The sequence below is a fragment of the Ruditapes philippinarum genome, unplaced genomic scaffold (assembly GCF_026571515.1).
Source record: "Ruditapes philippinarum isolate M1 unplaced genomic scaffold, ASM2657151v2 ctg812_1_1_1_1, whole genome shotgun sequence".
NCBI lineage: Eukaryota > Metazoa > Mollusca > Bivalvia > Venerida > Veneridae > Ruditapes > Ruditapes philippinarum.
In genome coordinates this window covers 187,463-206,679 of record NW_026862783.1, presented here as the reverse complement: position 1 = coordinate 206,679, position 19,217 = coordinate 187,463, and the positions used below count along the sequence as shown (strand labels likewise).

Genomic DNA, 19,217 nt, shown 5'->3' with positions numbered 1-19,217 from the left:
ATGCCACTCTTAAATATGTTAAGGCTTGGGAATACATCTGATTAATTCAAACAAATAACTTTAATATGCCAGTCAAACAGTTTTAATTTAAATCCATGTAGGGATTCAAATCTACAGCTGTGAATCAATAACAATTAATCAAACAAGAATTTGTAACAGAGTTACCAACGTCCCCCGCCTCGGGAGTTTTCTATGAAGCATAAAATTGTGCTATTTCAAAAGATTGAGGTATGGATCTCAGGACATTCAGTCAAAAATTATGATCAATGCTAGATCTGCAAATGTAACAATAAATTTGTTAAAGAAAAAAAATGAAACATGGAATTTAAAAATTTATCATGTTAAGCTTTACCAAATAACAGACACTGTTTACCTTTGACCTCTAAGTGTGACCTTGACCTTAAGAGGTAGGGGTGCAGGTGTTGTACCTGACATATCGGCTTATTATTGTGACTATTTGTGCCAAGTTATTCCAAAATCCCTTGAACTATGAAGAAGTTCTAGATTCGACACAAAATATATCCTATAACAGACTATGTTAATTTTTTACCTCTAAGTGTGACCTTGACCTTGAAGGTAGGGATGCAGGTGTTGCGCATGACACATCCTCTTATTATAGTGACTATTTGTGCGAAGTATTTTCAAAATCCTTTGATCTATGAAAAAGTTATAGACCTGACACAAAATATACCCTGTAACAGACTATGTAAGTATTTGACCTCCAAGTGTGACCTTGACCTTGGAGGTAGGTGACTGGTTTTTGCGCTTGACACATCATCTGATTATTGTGAACAATTATAGCAAGTATTTACAAAAGTCCTTCATAGATAAGAAAGTTATGGACTGGACACGACATATACCCTCAAATAGACAATGTTGACCTTGAATGAGCAAGTACGACCTTGACCCTGAAGGTACGGGTCTGGTTTTGCGCATGACACATTGTCTTATTATAACAAACATTTGTGCCAAGTTATCTCATTTCCTTTGATAAATGACAAAGTTATGGACCGGACACGAAATATACCCTGTAACAGACTATGTTAATATTAGACCTCCAAGTGTGACCTTGACCTTGAAGGTAGGTGACTAGTTTTTGCGCATGACACATCGTCTGATTATTTTGAGCAATTATAGCAATTATTTACAAAAGTCTTTCATAGATAAGAAAGTTATGGACTGGACACGACATTTACCCTCAAATAGACAATGTTAACCTTGAATGAGCAAGTACGACCTTGACCCTGAAGGTACGGGTCTGGTTGTTGCGCATGACACATCCTCTTATTATAACAAACATTTGTGCCAAGTAATTTTAAATTCCTTTGATAAATGACAAAGTTATGGACCGGACACGAAATATACCCTGTAACAGACTATGTTAATATTTGACCTCCAAGTGTGACCTTGACCTTAAAGGTAGGTGACTGGTTTTTGCGCATGACACATCATCTGATTATTGTGAACAATTATGGCAAGTATTTACAAAATCCCTTCATAGATAAGAAAGTTATGGACCGGACACGACATATACCCTCAAATAGGCAATGTTGACCTTAAATGAGCAAGTGTGACCTTGACCCTGGAGGTAGGGGTCTGGTTGTTGCGCATGACACATCGTCTTATTATAATAAACATTTGTGCCAAGTTATTTCAAATTCCTTTCATTTATGACAAAGTTATGGACCGGACACGAAAGTGTGACGGACAGACGGACGGACAGAGCCTATTTCTATATACCCCTTTTTTCTTCGAAAAGGCGGGGGACAAAAAAAATGTGTGGATTCAAATCTACAGCTGTGAATCAATATCCATTAATCAAATAATCTGCGTGGATTCAAATCTACAGCTGTGAATCAATATAAATAAATCAAATAATCTGCATACAACTATAGACATAACTACAGTCATACAATGAACTTTTATTCTCTTACAAGTCATACAGTTGTCCCTCTGTCACTTTACAAATATCAAGATGACCATAATAATTTATATAAAGCTAATGTACATGGTAAATATTAACTCAAAATATACAAAAAAACATCAAATGCAAGACCTTCACTAACAAAGGCAATAATTTAACCTACATTCCTTGCCTTACTTTGGTTTCACAAAACAAAGATAACAGCTTACTTGAAATATACTGATTTCTGGTCATATTTTCTTTAAGGTTTGAATGTGACAGTATTGTTTTATGTCATAATTTCAAGAAAGCTAACTGAAACTTGCCTTCATTCACCATAAACTTTGTTGAAAGGAAATATTTATTTATATAATTTAAACACATAACACTGCCACACTTATCTTAACAAATTATTGTAACAATCAAATATTCATAATTATTTACTTGCCAGCAAGATATATACAATTTCAGAAACCTTAAAATTTTACCAAAAAATATCCAGCAACATTAAACACACATCAAAAACATTAACATTATCCTCATTATAAAACTTTTTTGTCATTTTTCAGGTGTTTAAAAATAGTGCAAGCGTTTAGTAGAATAGACTTACATCTTTTGTAAACCAACAGATGAAATATAAATTTTTAAGCAAAGTATTGCATATATGTATCATAAATTAATCAAAAGAAACTGTTCAATGGAAGCAAATATGTATATAAATGAACACATAAAAATATATATTACTACAGTTTACTGTTAAAGATAATGATCTCTGATAAAGCCAAGGAATACATATAAACAATTTAAGGATTGGGTTGTTGTTTTGCAAAAGTCAGAGAAAAGTTTACATTAAAGAACAGTAGGTTTAATGAAACATATTACCATATCACTGGACTAGTGTGAAACAATAGGTTAGTTGGAAAGACTAAGTTGTGCTTTTTCCCTACTAAAAATATAAACTTTTTTTTTCATAGTTACCCTAGATCGAATATATTGGTTATATTTTTTACATCAATAAAATTTTAATATATTTGCATTTCTTTTTCTTTCTCAGGGACATTTTAGTAACTTGTTAATTTTAACACTTCAAATAATTAAATCCTCACAGTCCCTAGGGCTTACAGCTATTTTCTGTTTTTGCATATATCTACACCTCAGTTATAATATTATTAAAACAAAATCTTACGTAACAAACAAATAAGTGTTTTAGTCAACATAAAAACTTAACAAAGCACTGGAGAAAGCATCAAACAATACATACATGTACAATATAACTAACTGACTTTGTTGATACAAGACCTGACCAACAATTAACACAAGTTTCCTAAAACATTAATATTTGCAGTCACAAAACTTCCACATAAAAGTCAAAAAGAGAAACAAAAACATTCACTCAACAGTAATACTATTTTAATAATGAGCAGCTTATATCTTTAACAATTTTAAAATCATAAAAATATTTCAGTCTGTATAAAAAATGTTTGTTCACACTTTTTTCTCATATTTTTTTTTAAACATGATCGCTTTATAAAATATAAATATTTATATAAAAAGTGCATAAATAAATGGTTAGAGTTTGTTGTATTTATGTCAAGTTTTGATGATGATGAGGTCTATCTGGTTGCTGTTTTTTAAATGGGTTGTTGTCTCCAATCTTTATAGTTGACCACTGAAAATATATATATATATAGACATTTCACATTTTTATCATTATAAGTCAAGTGTAACACGTTTTCTATTGCTGACAAGAACTAGTGAGCGTTGTCATTTGAAGGAAATACAACAACCATTTTCTTCTTCTTCTTTTTTTGTAAATTATCATGCAATAATATTTAGTAATGCTATGCTGTGATATGAAAAGGAAACTTTATTTTGTAATATGCTGAATACAAGAAAACATTTTGTACAACTATATTATTGCTTATATTGCACCAACAATTAAATAATATTTTTTTTTACAAGAACTCACTATCTGTTATATACAAAAACTATTTACTTCAGACTCTTCAGTTAGTGTATATTCAGTTAAATGCCAGCAAACAGTCAACTGAGATGAGAACAGAGAGTTACATAGAACTTACATTGATTTTTGACCTGCTAATCTGATCTTGTTTCTGCTGGAACATGTTACCATTACTTCGATGTTCTGTATGGTGCTTGTGCTTTACTTTCTTCACCTATATATACAAATTTTTATACTGATTCATGTCTTAACCAAGTGTAAATATTGTGAATATGCGTAGAGTATAAAAATAAAGACAATGACTAACCTATTAATATCCGTAATTCTAAACCTCACTAAAGTAAAAACTAATCATAAATATAATCAAGTTCTCAAAACAAGCTGTAAAATAAATAAAGTTCAAACTTGATGCTGATCTCTATGCAACTTAAGGTATTAGCACCCTAATGCATTACCTCCGCGTTGAAGAGTATTCAAATAGGCTAGAACTACTGTTAACTACATTGAAAATGAGGGCCATGGGTTCAATCCCCAGATGGGTCAACTTTTTTTTTCTTTCTTTTTTTCTTGTTACATTATTTATGTATCTCTCATGTCACATTTGGAAAGAAAAAAGTGTTTAATTTTGATTTTTTAATTTATATAGGTATTTATTGGCTAAATTATGCTAAATCTAGTAATAAATATGGTACCTGATATTTTCAAAGTGTAATATAATCAAAACTAGACGGTAAAAGTATTTCATATTTCACAAGATCAACCAATATACTTTTTTAAAAATTTAGGGAAACTTTGAAAACAGGCACTCATTTGGGTAAATTTTAAGATTTTTTTAAATTAGGCTCCCTAAGTAGAAAAATGGTCAGACACGTGGTAAAAATGGGTGGGGTAGGGTAACATTTTTATACAGATTTCATAAATTTTAAGTAGAAACCATAATTTTGCTTATGTGGATTGTTAGCTGAATGGTACTATTTGTTTCTTACCAAAAATTGATGGGAAAACATTTTTCATTAGAAAGTTATTGCAGATTATTTAAAGGTTCCTTATTTCTAAAAAAGGGCCCTCATAACATCCTAGCTTGAGTTCAGAAAAGTGGCCATAACTTGATTTCCGTACGGTAAACTTTGTTTAAATTTTGCATACAGGTGTACTTTAAGGTATACATCTGACCTATGATGTCAATTTTTTAGTTCCTTATAGTGCCCATTAGGGTCCTAATACCTTAACAGTAATTAGCTGCAACAAATGTCTTCTTTCGTTGTCTTTTAAATCCAATTATCTAATTCCACTAAAAGGTCTTATTGTGACTATAAATTGATATTCATATAAAGAGTGTCTATATGCATTATATTTGACACAGTAGAACCTTCAATCTTCTGAAAGCTACCTGCACAGATTCCAAACATTAAAGAATATGATGACTATTGGTTATTAACAAGGTTTTTCACCTTATATAACAGAGGTCTGTAAAAGACTTTTCCCCCAATTAAAAATTTCTTTAAATTCATGCAGTTTTACCAAAAAATCTGAACTTACACCTGCTTTTTAACTTTTTTTGTGATAAATCTTAGTGAGAATTTTCCCGAAACCAATTGAGAAAAACCACAGCAAATGAATTACAACATACTACAACATACTTAATTGTGTGAATAATATTCTACCTTTCCCCTGTCATAATCTTCGTCATATTCCTCATCTGAATCTTTTCTTTTATGACTGATATAATCTCTATCTTTCTCAACATCCATCTGTGATTTATTACCATCCCAGCCAGTAACTGAAAAAATAAATTCACCCTCGATATTAACTTACATTAAACTTGTATTCAAAACTATCCAATAAAAAAATATGACAGCCATATCAAACTAATATAAAACCATCTTGCTTTTGTTGAAACAATATCATTACATTAAACCATTGAAACTTAAGATGGTTTTATGTACAAAACCTTACATTTTATCTCAGTAAAAGTTTCAACAGTTATTTTTTTCCCCAATAATAAAAACAAGCACAGAACATATACTTTTTATTAAAGAAAACACAAGATGAACTAACCAGGTGCACCATAGCTGTATGAGGAGACTTTCTCAAGTTCCTGGGCAACCTTGGAAGCCTTTAAACCATCCCAACTGTTGGATATTGTTGGCGTTGATGTGCCACTGGAGGATACCCTCTTATAGCCATCCTTTACATGATAATCCCATCTATGACTAGGTGTTACTAAAACGTAAATATTTAATCACATTTAATTTCAGATAACCAGAATATATAAATCATTTTACTAACATACAAATAAATAATTTCTTCACAAATTAAATTAAGGCCATTTAGGACAAAAGAATTTATCAATTTGAAGTTTAAAATATATCACAGTATAATTATGTTACCATGGTAATAATTGACTAGTATTCTCTATAAAGATAGCAAATGAAACAATAAAATAAGTAAACTCACCTGGTTCTGACACTGAGTCACGTACAGGAACTTGTTTTTCTACCCACTCAAACTCAGTTGAGGACTCTGAATCCTTACGATTCTTCTTACGGGACACCTCACAGCCATGTTTGTGCCTGTGGTGCTTTTCATTTCTCTCGTCTTCCCTGTATTTTTGCTTGTGTCCCTCATCTAGCTCACTGTCAACTTTCTTGCATGGTTTCTCTTCTCTCTCAGTATCAATGTTGCTGTTCTCTCTCTCATTCTTTTTATGTTTTCTTTCCTCTCTGTGCTCATCACGATCTTTATGCTTGTGCTTCTTCTTTTTCTTCTTTTTATGTGACCTGCTGGAAGACTCTTCAGTAACCTCTGCATAGTTGTGCTCTCTTTCATGGTGTTTTCTTTTCTTGTGCTTTTTATGCTTCTTTGACTTCCTGTATTCTTCTGTATTTTCATCACTAGATTTTTCTTGTCTTATCAAGCATACTTTATCACTAACATCTTCAAATGGACTGGAGGCACAATTGGTATCAACTCTTGAAGCACTGCTATTTCGAACGTTTTCTTCTGATTCATTCTTGAAACCCTTATCTTTCTTTCCTGGTGTGATAGTCCAGCCTTCAGGTTTCCTTTCAGAATGGCCATTGGTTGTTTTGTCCTTATTCTGTATTGACCAATCACTTGTAGAGCCATTGCTATGTACAGAGCTGTGACTGTGGTTTGAACCTATTGAAGGAGACTGCATTGATTCCATACTAGTGCGCCACTCACCATTGCCAGAGTGCTTTGCAGATGTTGATGAAATATCACACACTAAGGTTTCATTAAACTGTCTCTTTAATGATGGAGACTGATGGCTACTCTTTGGTGAAAACATCTTAATGTCCTTTGACCTTTCTACATGAGGAGTAGAGTGACTAACCTTATCTTTCATGGTGACAGTGCTGTATAAATGAGCATTTCCAGGTACAGAGGTGGTTGTATTTAAGGCTCCATCAAACACCAACCCCTTTTGTTCCTGGTTATAATCTTTACGGCTCTTCTTAGAGCTGCTGGCACTTTGGTCTTGAGATGAATTGCTGGAACTCCAATCACTATCTGAATCGTTTCCATATGGCACTATACTCCGTTTCTTCCTCAATCTTTTACGTTGTCCCTTGCTCATCTTAGCAACAACTTCATCATCGTCAGAGATGATTCTCTTTTCACCATCTGGAGATGTCTCCCATGTATAAGATTTCCCATCATTTACAAGTATTTTCATCACCAATCTTCCAGAAGAAGGCACCTCAGACTTGATTGGTGTGGTGGTCTTCAAAGGAGATCCCTGTTTCTGTCCATTCATTTTTGGCCTTTCAGGGGTCTTATGTTCTCCCATCTTCTTATCACCACCAATATTGAACTTAACTTTTTCACGCTGAGCAGAAAGAGGCACAAATGGTGACTTGATGGTCTTGCCAATCTCATTGCTTGGCACAGCTGAAATATATATTACAGGTCTGTAACAGATACAAAAGCCTTATGTACGTTCCTATTTGTAACATTTGATATGATTTCTTGGTTCAATGATACATAATAACAAGTACAAATGTATTAACAATATTAATTTGGTGTAAAAAGTATTCCCATGATTTTTCTATATGTTTTATAAGTATATAGAAATAAACTAAATTGAACAATAAATCAACTTACAATTCATTCTATGGCTCTGTTGTCCATTCATCTTTTGATTCCTGGCTTCATTTGTAGGAGTGGCAATCTTTGGCTGAAGTCCTGATTTTACTTGTTGGTTATGTGATGATGGGGTCTTTACAATGGTTGATGAATGACCAAATCCATTTGTCTGAGTTTTGTCCTTCCTCTCATAGTTATCCTATCAAACACAACAATAAATATTATTAATATTATTTGACATATCAAGTGATCTATTCTATATTTCTAATAAATGCTATGTCACATCTCAATGCCAGATATGTAAAACATTTTCTTATCTTTAGTAATGCCTTTAGTTTAAAGGTAAAAGAATAAACTTTTAAGTAATGAACTTAGGTCAGAATGAAAACATACCTTAACGCTGGTAACTGTCTTTTGAACTTTAACAGCAGGACAAATTTGCGGTGTACCTCCGGTTTCTTTGATGTAGAACAAAATGTAGGCAGAATTCTCGTTTAGACAGTGCTGACCATTCCTTACATATCTCTGTCAAAATAAAGTAACAGTCGCATTAACAACAGCTGAAAGACCCATACATATACACTGAAGCCTCAATATCTCGCTCTTCATTAAAACGCTAATCTCAGTATAGTGCTCATAGATCTTGGCTCCCCAAAAAAAAATATAAAAAAAAAATTCCCTCCGAAAATTTTTTTTTAAGTAGATCTAGTCATAGAGCGCTATACGCTTGTTCAATTTGACAGTCAAGTATAATAAACAATTGTTATTAGGACATTTATGAGCGCCAAAGGTGTGAAAAACATGCCCAGGTAAGTGTTTATCCGCTCTTTGTTGTTTTACCTGTCCGTCAGTCATGCATCAAATTGTTTCCAAAATCTCAAATTCATATCATAACTGTGACATGGGCAACCTGTGGTTAGTATAAATAAACTAAAATTCACACACATATCTTTGACATGTAAACCTCGCTGAATTAAATAACCCACACAAGTCCAAAATCAATTTAAAATCCTGCACTGTAAAGAGAGCGGCCATGACAGGAAGTAATTGGCATTTGATTAACATAATTTACAGTCCAGCTTTAGTTGTGTCCCCTTATTAATCAAACGCCATTACTGTAATGGCTGACTGTTTACACTACATTCATGATTTGTTTTTCTTTCGATAGTTTTCTGTTTCTTTTAAATATAATTAGTATTATTTGTGAATATAATATATGTTTACATCATTGAATTGTTTAAGAAAAAGATAATGCCGATATTTATTGAACAGTAAGTAAAACGTCAGCATTATATATATATGCGGTGGGTGGGGTAATGCGGTAATTTCGCAATGAGCGTTCTAATGAGAGCCTCGGTAGAACGCGGTGTTGAGACATTGGACCCCACCATGAGCGTTATAATGAGGCTATAGTGTAACTGTCTGTTGCCTAAATAGTCTAAGGATACCATGGCAAGACTTGAATAGAAATATCAAAAATTCTATTTAGACTGGATTCAAATTTACTTAGAAAACTCCCATACACAATTGTACAAGGTGGTTATTGAATTTTATCATTATGATACAAAAATCATGATTTTTTGGTAAACCCATGACCTCAAAAAATTAACACAAGAAAGACTAACTTAAAATAATACTTACGCTTGAATCATTGAAATGGTACCAATTCTTTCCACATCTAACATTTGCAACATAATGTCCAGAGCTGCAAGACATGCCTTCATGTTGTATGGAACCAAACAAAGTGTAGTTGATTGGTGGTCCCTTAAATTTTGACAATATTTATTAACATAAACAGACATTACCAATAATTTCTTCATCTTCAATCTTACAACTACAATGAAGTAACAAGAGCCCGGTTTGAGCCGGGTGATGCTCCCCGAATAGGTTTTGGACACAGGAAAGTACACCTCTTGTAGTTTCAGAGTTATGTCCCTGGAAAAAGTTCAAAGTGCAATAATTCCAAAATTAGGAAAGGCAGAGTTACTGTTCTTTCCACTGCACTTCCAATCACTGTTATCTATCAACTTACAAAGTTTCTTGTTGATATCTCTTATGGTTTCCGAGTTATGTTCTGGAAAAATTCAAAAAGTAAAAATAAACAAATGGCAATAACTCCAGAATTAGGCAAGGCAGAGTTATGATTCTCATGCACTGCACATCTACCCATTGAGATACATCTACCTACAAAGTTTCATGTTGATATCTCTTATAGTTTTACAGCTATGTCCAGTACAAGATTTTTCTAAAAGGGGAGATAATTCAAAAATGAGGCTTAACAGAGTTATGGTTTTTTTGCACTGCAATTCTACTCAATGAGATCTATCTACCTACAATGTTTCATCTTGATATCTCTTATAATTTTAGAGTTATGTTCCGGATAACGTTCAGTGTTAAAATTAACAAAGGGCAATAACTCCAAAATTAGGACAAAAAGAGTTATTGGTCTTATGCACTGCACATCTACCCATTGAGATCTATTCACCTACAAAGTTTCATGTTGATATCTCTTATAGTTTTAGAGTTATGCCCCGGACAAGATTTTTCTGTAAGGGGAGATAATTCAAAAATGAGGCTTAACAGAGTTATGGCTCTTTTGCACTGCACTTCTACTCAATGAGATCTATCTACCTACAATGTTTCATCTTGATATCTCTTATAGTTTTAGAGTTATTTTCCGGACAAAGTTCAAAGTGTTGAAATTAACAAAGGGCAATAACTCCAAAATTAGGACAAAAAGAGTTATTGGTCTTATGCACTGCACATCTACCCATTTAGATCTATTCACCTACAAAGTTTCATGTTGATATCTCTTATACTTTTAGAGTTATGCCCCGGACAAGATTTTTCTAGAAGGGGAGATAATTCAAAAACCGGGCAAAATAGAGTTATGGTTCTTTGACACTGCACTCCCCCTCAATGCCTTCTACCACTGTATGAAGTTTAAACAAATTATCTCCAAGGGTTTTCAAGTTATGCTCCGGACAAGAAAACGGACGGACGGACAGACGGACAAGGAGCCGACTATATGCTCCCCCGAAATTTTTCGAGGAGCATAAAAACACTTCTAATACATTGAGAATATAATATAACCAATGTACATAACATCATTTAAAAGGCAATATAATATAAATAAGTATATTATACACCCTACTTTTCAATAATTTTTTTTATCAAAGAAATTGTGCTTTTCTAATATTTATAAGTGTGTCTACAGATCAATTTGAAATTTTTTTTAAAGGTAAATATAATCTTTCCAGATTATTATTATTATCAATAATTATTCTTCAACTTGAGTGAAATTCAGATCGGAACTTTGAACAAATTTGATTCAGCCAGATGGGATCATTGTATCATCAATATTATACACCCCATCATAATGACTTACATTTTTTACAGACATGAAAGGACGAATATTAAGAACCAGTGGATAGCGCACAGGCTTATGGATCTTGTTGCCATAGAAACCACCAGATACACCATACTGGAACCTCTTAAGCTGTATTGTGAGAACATTTGGTGCTGTGTGGATGGAAAAACGCTTAAATGCTGTCACCTTCTGCTTACATCTGAAAACATACAAAAGGAATGTAAATAAAGTAACAAGGTGCTTTTCAAGCCATAACTTTGAACAAGGGGGATATAGATTTGTCCTTGTCCATCTATCCTGTTGGCTGTCTGAAGGTTGGCAAAAAATGTGGAAACATTATCCGATGAACTCAGTATAGTTTTTTTTATTTCTTTATCATTCACCTTCCAACTTATCTTTCAAGCATTAAATCTTTTTCATCACCTTTCACTAAGTGGATACAATATTGAACAATTCTAAAAATTATTAAATAATGAAGTTAATTAGAAATTAAAAAACAACAACAACAACAAACCTTTCACATTTGTAAGCGTTCTCATTTTCAAGTTTCTCGGCAGCTACATACTGGTGAAATGCTCTCTCAATGTTGTCTGCTGACTTGATATCTAGAGAGATGTCTAAGAGTGGATCGTATGTATTGGATCTATGACCACAGCGGCAACACAAAACTGTAAGAAAGGGTTACATGCAATAAACTTGCAAATATCTTTAATGACACATTTATTCCATTTCGTCTTTATTGCAGACACTCTTAAGGCTACATTATTGTTACTTTGTTTTACTTTTTTATGTTTTTTTTCAAAAGCTTGCTATCTGAGTCTGAGCAGTTATTTCTCATTATTATACATGTAATACAGGTGGTCACCTTTAAAGGCAATCCCTTCGCCACAAGTGGCTTATAAGTTATTAAATAGAAAAAGAAAATACTTAATCACTCAATGAAAGTTGTGATATATTAACCATGTTACCTTGAGAGCGAAGGTATCCACCAAATATCTGGTTAATGACTGTAGTCTCTTTGCTGTACTTGTCCAGACTGAAATATGTACACAACACATTAACACTTAATGTTAAAACACCACTAAATTTGTCAGATAGACTTTTCCTGCACTGAATTAGGAAAGCATGTGTATTTTATGGACTTCATTATCTGTAATCATGCTGACAATATATGTAGTCTGTTAGACTTTATGGACATGCAGACCGACCTTGTTTTAGTCAGACTCATTATACAAGTTATTATCAATGCAAATTTTCAAAATGTTAATAGACTGACAAAAAGTTCTAGCATTACCTTATGTAAATACTGAAGATGCAATCTTTAAATATATTTTTTTTTTCATACCTTTTTTTTCTTCAAAACCACTTATTCAAAAATGTCAAGCCATTTTTTTAATGGGTGTTAGTTCTGTTTTACTTACTTGTTGTAGCCAAAGAGAGCACACTTTTGCATCTTTTCAAGACTGAGACGTAAAAACTCATGAGCATCCTCCTGCCGCCCACTTCGGAAATGGCGACCAATATCTGCACAAAATTAGTTTAATAATTGTTAAAGTCTGTCATAATCAGGTTACTGAATCAAGTGCTTTATAAAACAATATTTAAAGATTATGTACCATAATGATTTGCTCAATAATAACAAACCTGGGATATTACTGCAATAAATCAAAGCCTCTCGGCCTCTAACAGTCAACAGTTTTCATAATAACATAATTTATGTACTCTTGTGTCACATGAGAGTGTTTTCAATCACATCATTATCTGACTGAGGAAATATCAATATGGCTACTCTCTTTAGGTTTCACAATCCTTATGTAAATAAAATATATAATTTTTCCAAAATTCAAAAGAACATAATTTTCAGAAATGAAAATTTGCCCAGTATGAAAGGAAATAATCCTACTCTTGTTTACCTGTACTAAGGCTCAATAAACTATCTTCCATTATCCCTACATAAAAAGAAACAGGAGTGCAAGAGAATAGAAGAAAGAAATAGGAAAGAGACATAAGGAGAACAGACACTTATATCAGATATAGAAAATAAACACTACTAGAATAGAAGATATAAGAAATAAACATAAAGAGGACAGAAAATTTAAGTAAATAACCTTACAAAAAGTAGGATATAAATATTAAGAGAACAAAGGATTACAACCAAGAAACAGAAAATAAGCATAAGAGGTAACAGAAAAGTTGAACAGATAGGAAAGAAACAGAAAAGGTGCAACAACAGTACAAACATTTAACAAATATAGAAGATTCCTTTGGGATTTTTTCATTGCCATACAAAGGACATACAAAGTATTTTTCATGATACAATAAGCTCAAATCTCAAATAAAGCAAAAGGTTGAATAAACACTTGAGTATACCCAAAACAACAAACTTACATTGAAGGTTGTTAGTGAACCACTTTGGTGAAAGACTTTCTCCTGCATTTAGGGACAACTTGGTAAGTCGCTGCAGATTACACAATATACACTTTTCGTTACTCAATCGACCTGCAGAAGCCAAATTATACAGAAAATTTAAAAAATTTTCAATTTTTTTACTAAAATGCTTATCAAAAAAAAATGAAAAAACACAAAGGGCAAATATCACCTTCTATTTTTGTTTTTTTCTTTGTTGACTAAATTTGTATATTTGGCCTCTTATTTCACTTAAAAGCACAAATATCATCTGACAAGCATCTATTTATATTGAAAACTGATAAAAAAGATGATGATGATTATTTTTCAATTTAACAATACTAGTGTCATGGAAAAAAAAGTCATAAACATTCTTTTTTTTAAAAAATAAAAAATATGGCATATGTCTTTAAAGCACAGTCTGTTCCAAAACATGATTTGGTAGAAAAACTTTAAAGGGATATATAAAAATTTTTTCCAAAAAATTACACAGAGAAAAGGGGTCCCTTGTATATAATTTTTGAGTGGTGGGGGGTGTTCAAAAACTGCAAGTAGCATTCAGGAGCTGTTTTCCCATTTTTGTCCATGCCGCTCCTTTGATATCTCCAGCTAAAGTCCAATGGCTCTTTGAAAAGGACTTGCTTTGGTTTTGGCAAGCCTTCACCATCATTTTCACAAGAATTTGAACCTGTAATTATCAATCATTTGTATTCCTTACAATGATTTTTGAGTGTAAGACCCATATAAGTAAGATACTCACAAAATCTGTACGAAGACACAGAATGATAGATCTATGCAGATCCTTAAAATGTATATTACCTAATTGTAATATTTATCTCTATTTATGGTAACAGGGCGTAAGTGGATTCACATAAAGATACAAATTTTAACTACCTATTCTAAAAAAATTTCTACTCACTTGTTGGACTTTTCTGGGTTGAAACTGTAGTAGCAGGAGCCAGGTTGACATATTTGCCCTTCAGCATATCACTAACAGATGAATGTGGCCTAGAAGATTCCTGGAAATCTATCTTCTGAGTCAGAACATTGGAACATGCTGACTTGAGTCGACTATCTAAGTCTGCTCTTTTGCCGAGAGTTGATTCTAGTTTTTGCTCTATGTTTTGCATCTTTAAATCTCATATAAAGGTCTGGGACGTCTTATCTAAAACAAAATAAATAAGTTTAAAACATTTCAAAAGGCCCATTTAGGGGAGCATGTATTTCTGAGCTATCATAACCTGTATTTTTTTACTTTTATTCAAAATGTCACTATATTTTTAACTTACTGATCAAGTAGACTGGTCATAATTTTAACTTCCCCTTTTGGGAAATTAATTTGGGCTAGTTAGTTATTCTGAAGACTGGGACCATAGTGCAAGACTTTAAAAAGTCATTTTTTCCTAATTCACAGAGGGCTGTAGCACTCTTAGATAACATGTATGACATGAATAAATGAAACTGAAATCACATCAAAAAATCGGGGCCCTCAAAAAATATATATATTTAACAAGTTTGAGAAAAATCCTTAGCTAACTGTGTACCACCATTTTTTAAAATCCTTTTGGGCTAAATATAGATATCATGGCACTTTTGAGCGTCTACATAATCCAGATTATTGCTAGAAGACGTGTACCAAATAACACTTCCGGTAAAAGAATGATGCACAAAATCAGGAAAAACTAGAAATGTGTCCATAGGACACGGATGCCCCCACACGCCACTGTTCTGTCAATATTATGACTCTAGGTCAAATATTTTTTGGACTACATGTGCCACAAGTTGAAAACTAAAAATCAACAAAGGGCCAAAATTCTGTTAAATTTGGTCGCAGCAAAAATTCCTTCCTTTACTACCATCTACACATTAAGGTTGTTAATCCCTGGAAGTTTAAGCAAAATCTGCCATCCGGTTTAAGAGGAGTTGCGTTCACAAAATTTCTACATAGTATACAATGAAAAAATCAAAAAGGGCCATAATTCTGTTAAATTTGGTTGCAGCAAAAATTCCTTTCTTTACTACCATCTACACATTAAGGTTGTTCATCCCTGGAAGTTTAAGCAAAATCTGCAATCCGGTTTAAGAGGAGTTGCATTCACAAAATTTCTACATAGTATATAGTGAAAAAATCAACAAAGGGCCATAATTCTGTTAAATTTGGTCGCAGCAAAAATTCCTTCCTTTACTACCATCTACACCTGAAGGTTGTTCATCCCTGTCAGTTTAAGCAAAATCTGCCATCCGGTTTAAGAGGAGTTGCGTTCACAAAATTTCTACATAGTATATAGTGAAAAAATCAACAAAGGGCCATAATTCTGTTAAATTTGGTCGCAGCAAAAATTCCTTCCTTTACTACCATCTACACATTAAGGTTGTTCATCCCTGTAAGTTAAAGCAAAATCTGCCATCCGGTTTAAGAGGAGTTGCATTCACAAAATTTCTACATAGTATATAGTGAAAAAATCAACAAAGGGCCATAATTCTGTTAAATTTGGTCGCAGCGAAAATTCCTTCCTTTATTACCATCAACACCTGAAGGTTGTTCATCCCTGTAAGTTTAAGCAAAATCTGCCATCCGGTTTAAGAGGAGTTGCGTTCACAAAATTTCTACATAGTATATAGTGAAAAAATCAACAAAGGGCCATAATTCTGTTAAATTTGGTCGCAGCAAAAATTCCTTCCTTTACTACCATCTACACATTAAGGTTGTTCATCCCTGTAAGTTTAAGCAAAATCTGCCATCCGGTTTAAGAGGAGTTGCGTTCACAAGATTTCGGGACGTACGGACTGACGGACGGACTGACGGACGGACAAGTGCAACGCTATATGCTCCCACATCAAATGGAGATTTTCAGAATTATTCAAAGCACTTCGATCACCACCATTTTTGTTGTTTCCGAGTACAGTAAAAAATTCATGCATTTAAATATTAAGTGCAAGAAAGATCTGGTTGCATGAATACTAAACACGTTATGCTTGATATCAAATCAGTAGAGATTTCAGCGCCATAGATAGCACCTAATTTCATATTATTCATTGTATTATTGGATTTTACATGTTAAAAAATAGATGTTAAATTACCAAGAACACGATTACCAAGATGGCAAGAATGGATTCTAATCTAGATTTCTAAGACAAGTTTCACATCGCGAAAGGCACCAAACTGATGTGCAAGACAACATGCCTAACTCATAATTACAAAATTGGTGAAAGACATGTGATTGTTCATGTTTGCAATGCAGCAATACGTATTGATACATATTAGAAAAATATTGACATTTCAAAAATTGTCTACACGTGACATCTTGTTTACATCCAAAATTTCCTAGAAATAGATGTTCTGCAAAACTTAAATAGTATTTATTCATGCATTGTTACGCAATAAAGGTCCATTATCTATAAACAAACAGAAAATAAGCAAGGAAACGACGGGAAGATAAAGAAAATTTAAAAATATTAATCAACTCACATAAGGCGCCCGACCACAGCAATGGAGATCAATATACGGGTACTTTTGACTGTTAACGTCATATCCTGTCATGCGTAGCAACAATCAGACTGGTATCCACATTTTTTCACTCTGACTCCGGTAACGCTTTGAGATGAACGCAGTTCAGTCTATCTGATTAAAACGCGACACAAAATAATAATACTGCTGGACGCATGAAGAGAAAACAAGAAGTATCTTTAAATAAAGTTTCCTTTTAAAAGGAAAGGCTTGCACAGTTGTGCCTTCATCCCAACATATTTAGTTGTTTTTATTTTTGTAAAAACGAATATTTTTGTCAAAACGATTTGAAATCTATTCTCTATTGTATAAAACTAATAAAGAAAATAATCAATCGTAAAAATACTAACGTGGAGATCTATCTATCATACTGAAAGGAAACAAGTGTGCACATTTCATTTCCACTTCGTTACGTGGTACCAATTAATAAGCATCGCTATCTATAGATCATCACGTGGTAAGGTTAATGCTATGCATGGACTATTTTTAGATTACCTCACCAAATTCAATAGATCTAAATATAACTCGATCATGCACTAATATTCTGTGTTAATTGGACCACCATTTGAAGACGGAATACTACTACAGTCAACATCCTCTATTGTATAAAACTAATACAGACAAAAAACAATTATAAAAGAAACTAACTTTTGCGTCTTGAAAAAGAATTGAAACGGAACAATTTCGTTTATAATTTATTACGGTTTAAATCAATAAATCAAGTAAAAATACGAATCCTATTTATATAAACAAACTGGGATTACCGAGGTATAACTAAAATAGCTTAGATTTCAGTAATATTCTGATTCCGCAGCATTCGATTGATTCTGCAGTATGACGGAATTGCCCGAATTGTCACGATTGCAATCGGAACTACATCGGCTATTATCATTAATCCGAAGAGTGACGAAAAAGGCCGAAAAGTTGCGATTGGCACGATTTCAGCTGGTTTCCCGTTCAAACATGCACTTACAAATGTAAGCAGAAAACCACCTAACCGGAACAAGTTTTCCATATGAAATGGCTTGCAGCCACGGCTGCAAGCCAAAAAGATACTCGGCCGAAGTACAACTGGTTAACTTGCATATGTTATAAAATAGAGCAAAACACAATCCCTAAAGAAAGCCCAACACCGTAAAATTGAAAATGTTGCAGGCACGGTTTTATCGACAATCCGGTTTTATTGAGCCTGTTCATGGACGGTACTGGAAAATTTCAAAGTGCAAGTTGCCGTCTACGCCCCCTAGTTCTTAGTTTTCCATGCAAGGTCATATAGAAATGTTAGCATAGCTTGCATAACAATGACATAATAATTTCTTGTAGGGTTATTGATCTTGAAAATGACGTTGTGGGGAGGGCTGTTGCTAATGTTGTTGTAACTTGTAGCCCGATTCATTTTTGCACTATATCTCTTTGTAAATATTTGTTTTTGTATCATTCATGTAACTTTAATGTATTTATGTAAAGATTAGTTGCAGTAAAATATTATTAAACTAAAAAACAAACCAGTCGTGTTTCGGTAAGTGAATTCAGTTCCTAAAACCAACATATATACGCAGTCGGTAAGGCAATTATTTTTATAAATACATTATCAAAATTAAAAAAAAAAATACTTGAAAAATTATAAGCATTTTATCAATTGAACAGGTCAATAATCATATAATATATTAAACACTTTTTTAACATCATAAAATAATTGGGTGTACGCATGCAGTACCCATAATCAAATTAAAATCTCATTCAACACGAAATACTGACGAGAAAGGGGAGACTTGTGTCAAGGCATTTGGAATATTAAAACTGGAAGTAAGAACAGTTTCTTTGCAAAAGAAATCAAATTCATATGTATTCTGATTGTTTTACATTACTCGTTTTTGTTCAAAATACCGGTTGAAAAAGTGTTCGCAGTACTTATCAGAACTTTGAGGATGCGCGCGCATCGTATGACATGTAAAAT

General features: G+C 33.0%; 1 protein-coding gene across 1 annotated transcript; it reads right to left on the bottom strand.

The window, feature by feature from the left end:
• Window positions 1–2,261: 2,261 nt before the first annotated feature.
• LOC132720185 (ubiquitin carboxyl-terminal hydrolase 36-like) lies at window positions 2,262–17,352 on the bottom strand. Its single transcript, XM_060704227.1, has 16 exons — window positions 17,222–17,352; window positions 14,672–14,917; window positions 14,299–14,440; window positions 13,735–13,859; window positions 12,768–12,870; window positions 12,315–12,382; window positions 11,861–12,014; window positions 11,365–11,545; window positions 9,618–9,740; window positions 8,370–8,501; window positions 7,995–8,175; window positions 6,324–7,781; window positions 5,925–6,089; window positions 5,531–5,646; window positions 3,985–4,080; window positions 2,262–3,572 (listed from the first exon to the last, which is right to left on the bottom strand). Exons 2-16 carry the CDS (start codon window positions 14,880–14,882, stop codon window positions 3,489–3,491), a joined length of 3,339 nt encoding a protein of 1,112 aa, XP_060560210.1. The 5' UTR covers window positions 14,883–14,917; window positions 17,222–17,352; the 3' UTR covers window positions 2,262–3,488.
• Window positions 17,353–19,217: the final 1,865 nt, after the last annotated feature.

Excerpts from the sequence above, each read along its gene's own strand:
- LOC132720185 (XM_060704227.1), bottom strand. The coding sequence starts at position 14,882 with ATGCAAAACATAGAGCAAAAACTAGAATCAACTCTCGGCAAAAGAGCA. Across the intron at positions 9,741-11,364 it reads CTTTCATGTCTGTAAAAAAT|GGACCACCAATCAACTACAC; the intron begins GTAAGTCATTAT and ends TCAAAATTTAAG. Across the intron at positions 7,782-7,994 it reads ACAGAGCCATAGAATGAATT|CTGTGCCAAGCAATGAGATT; the intron begins GTAAGTTGATTT and ends TATATATTTCAG.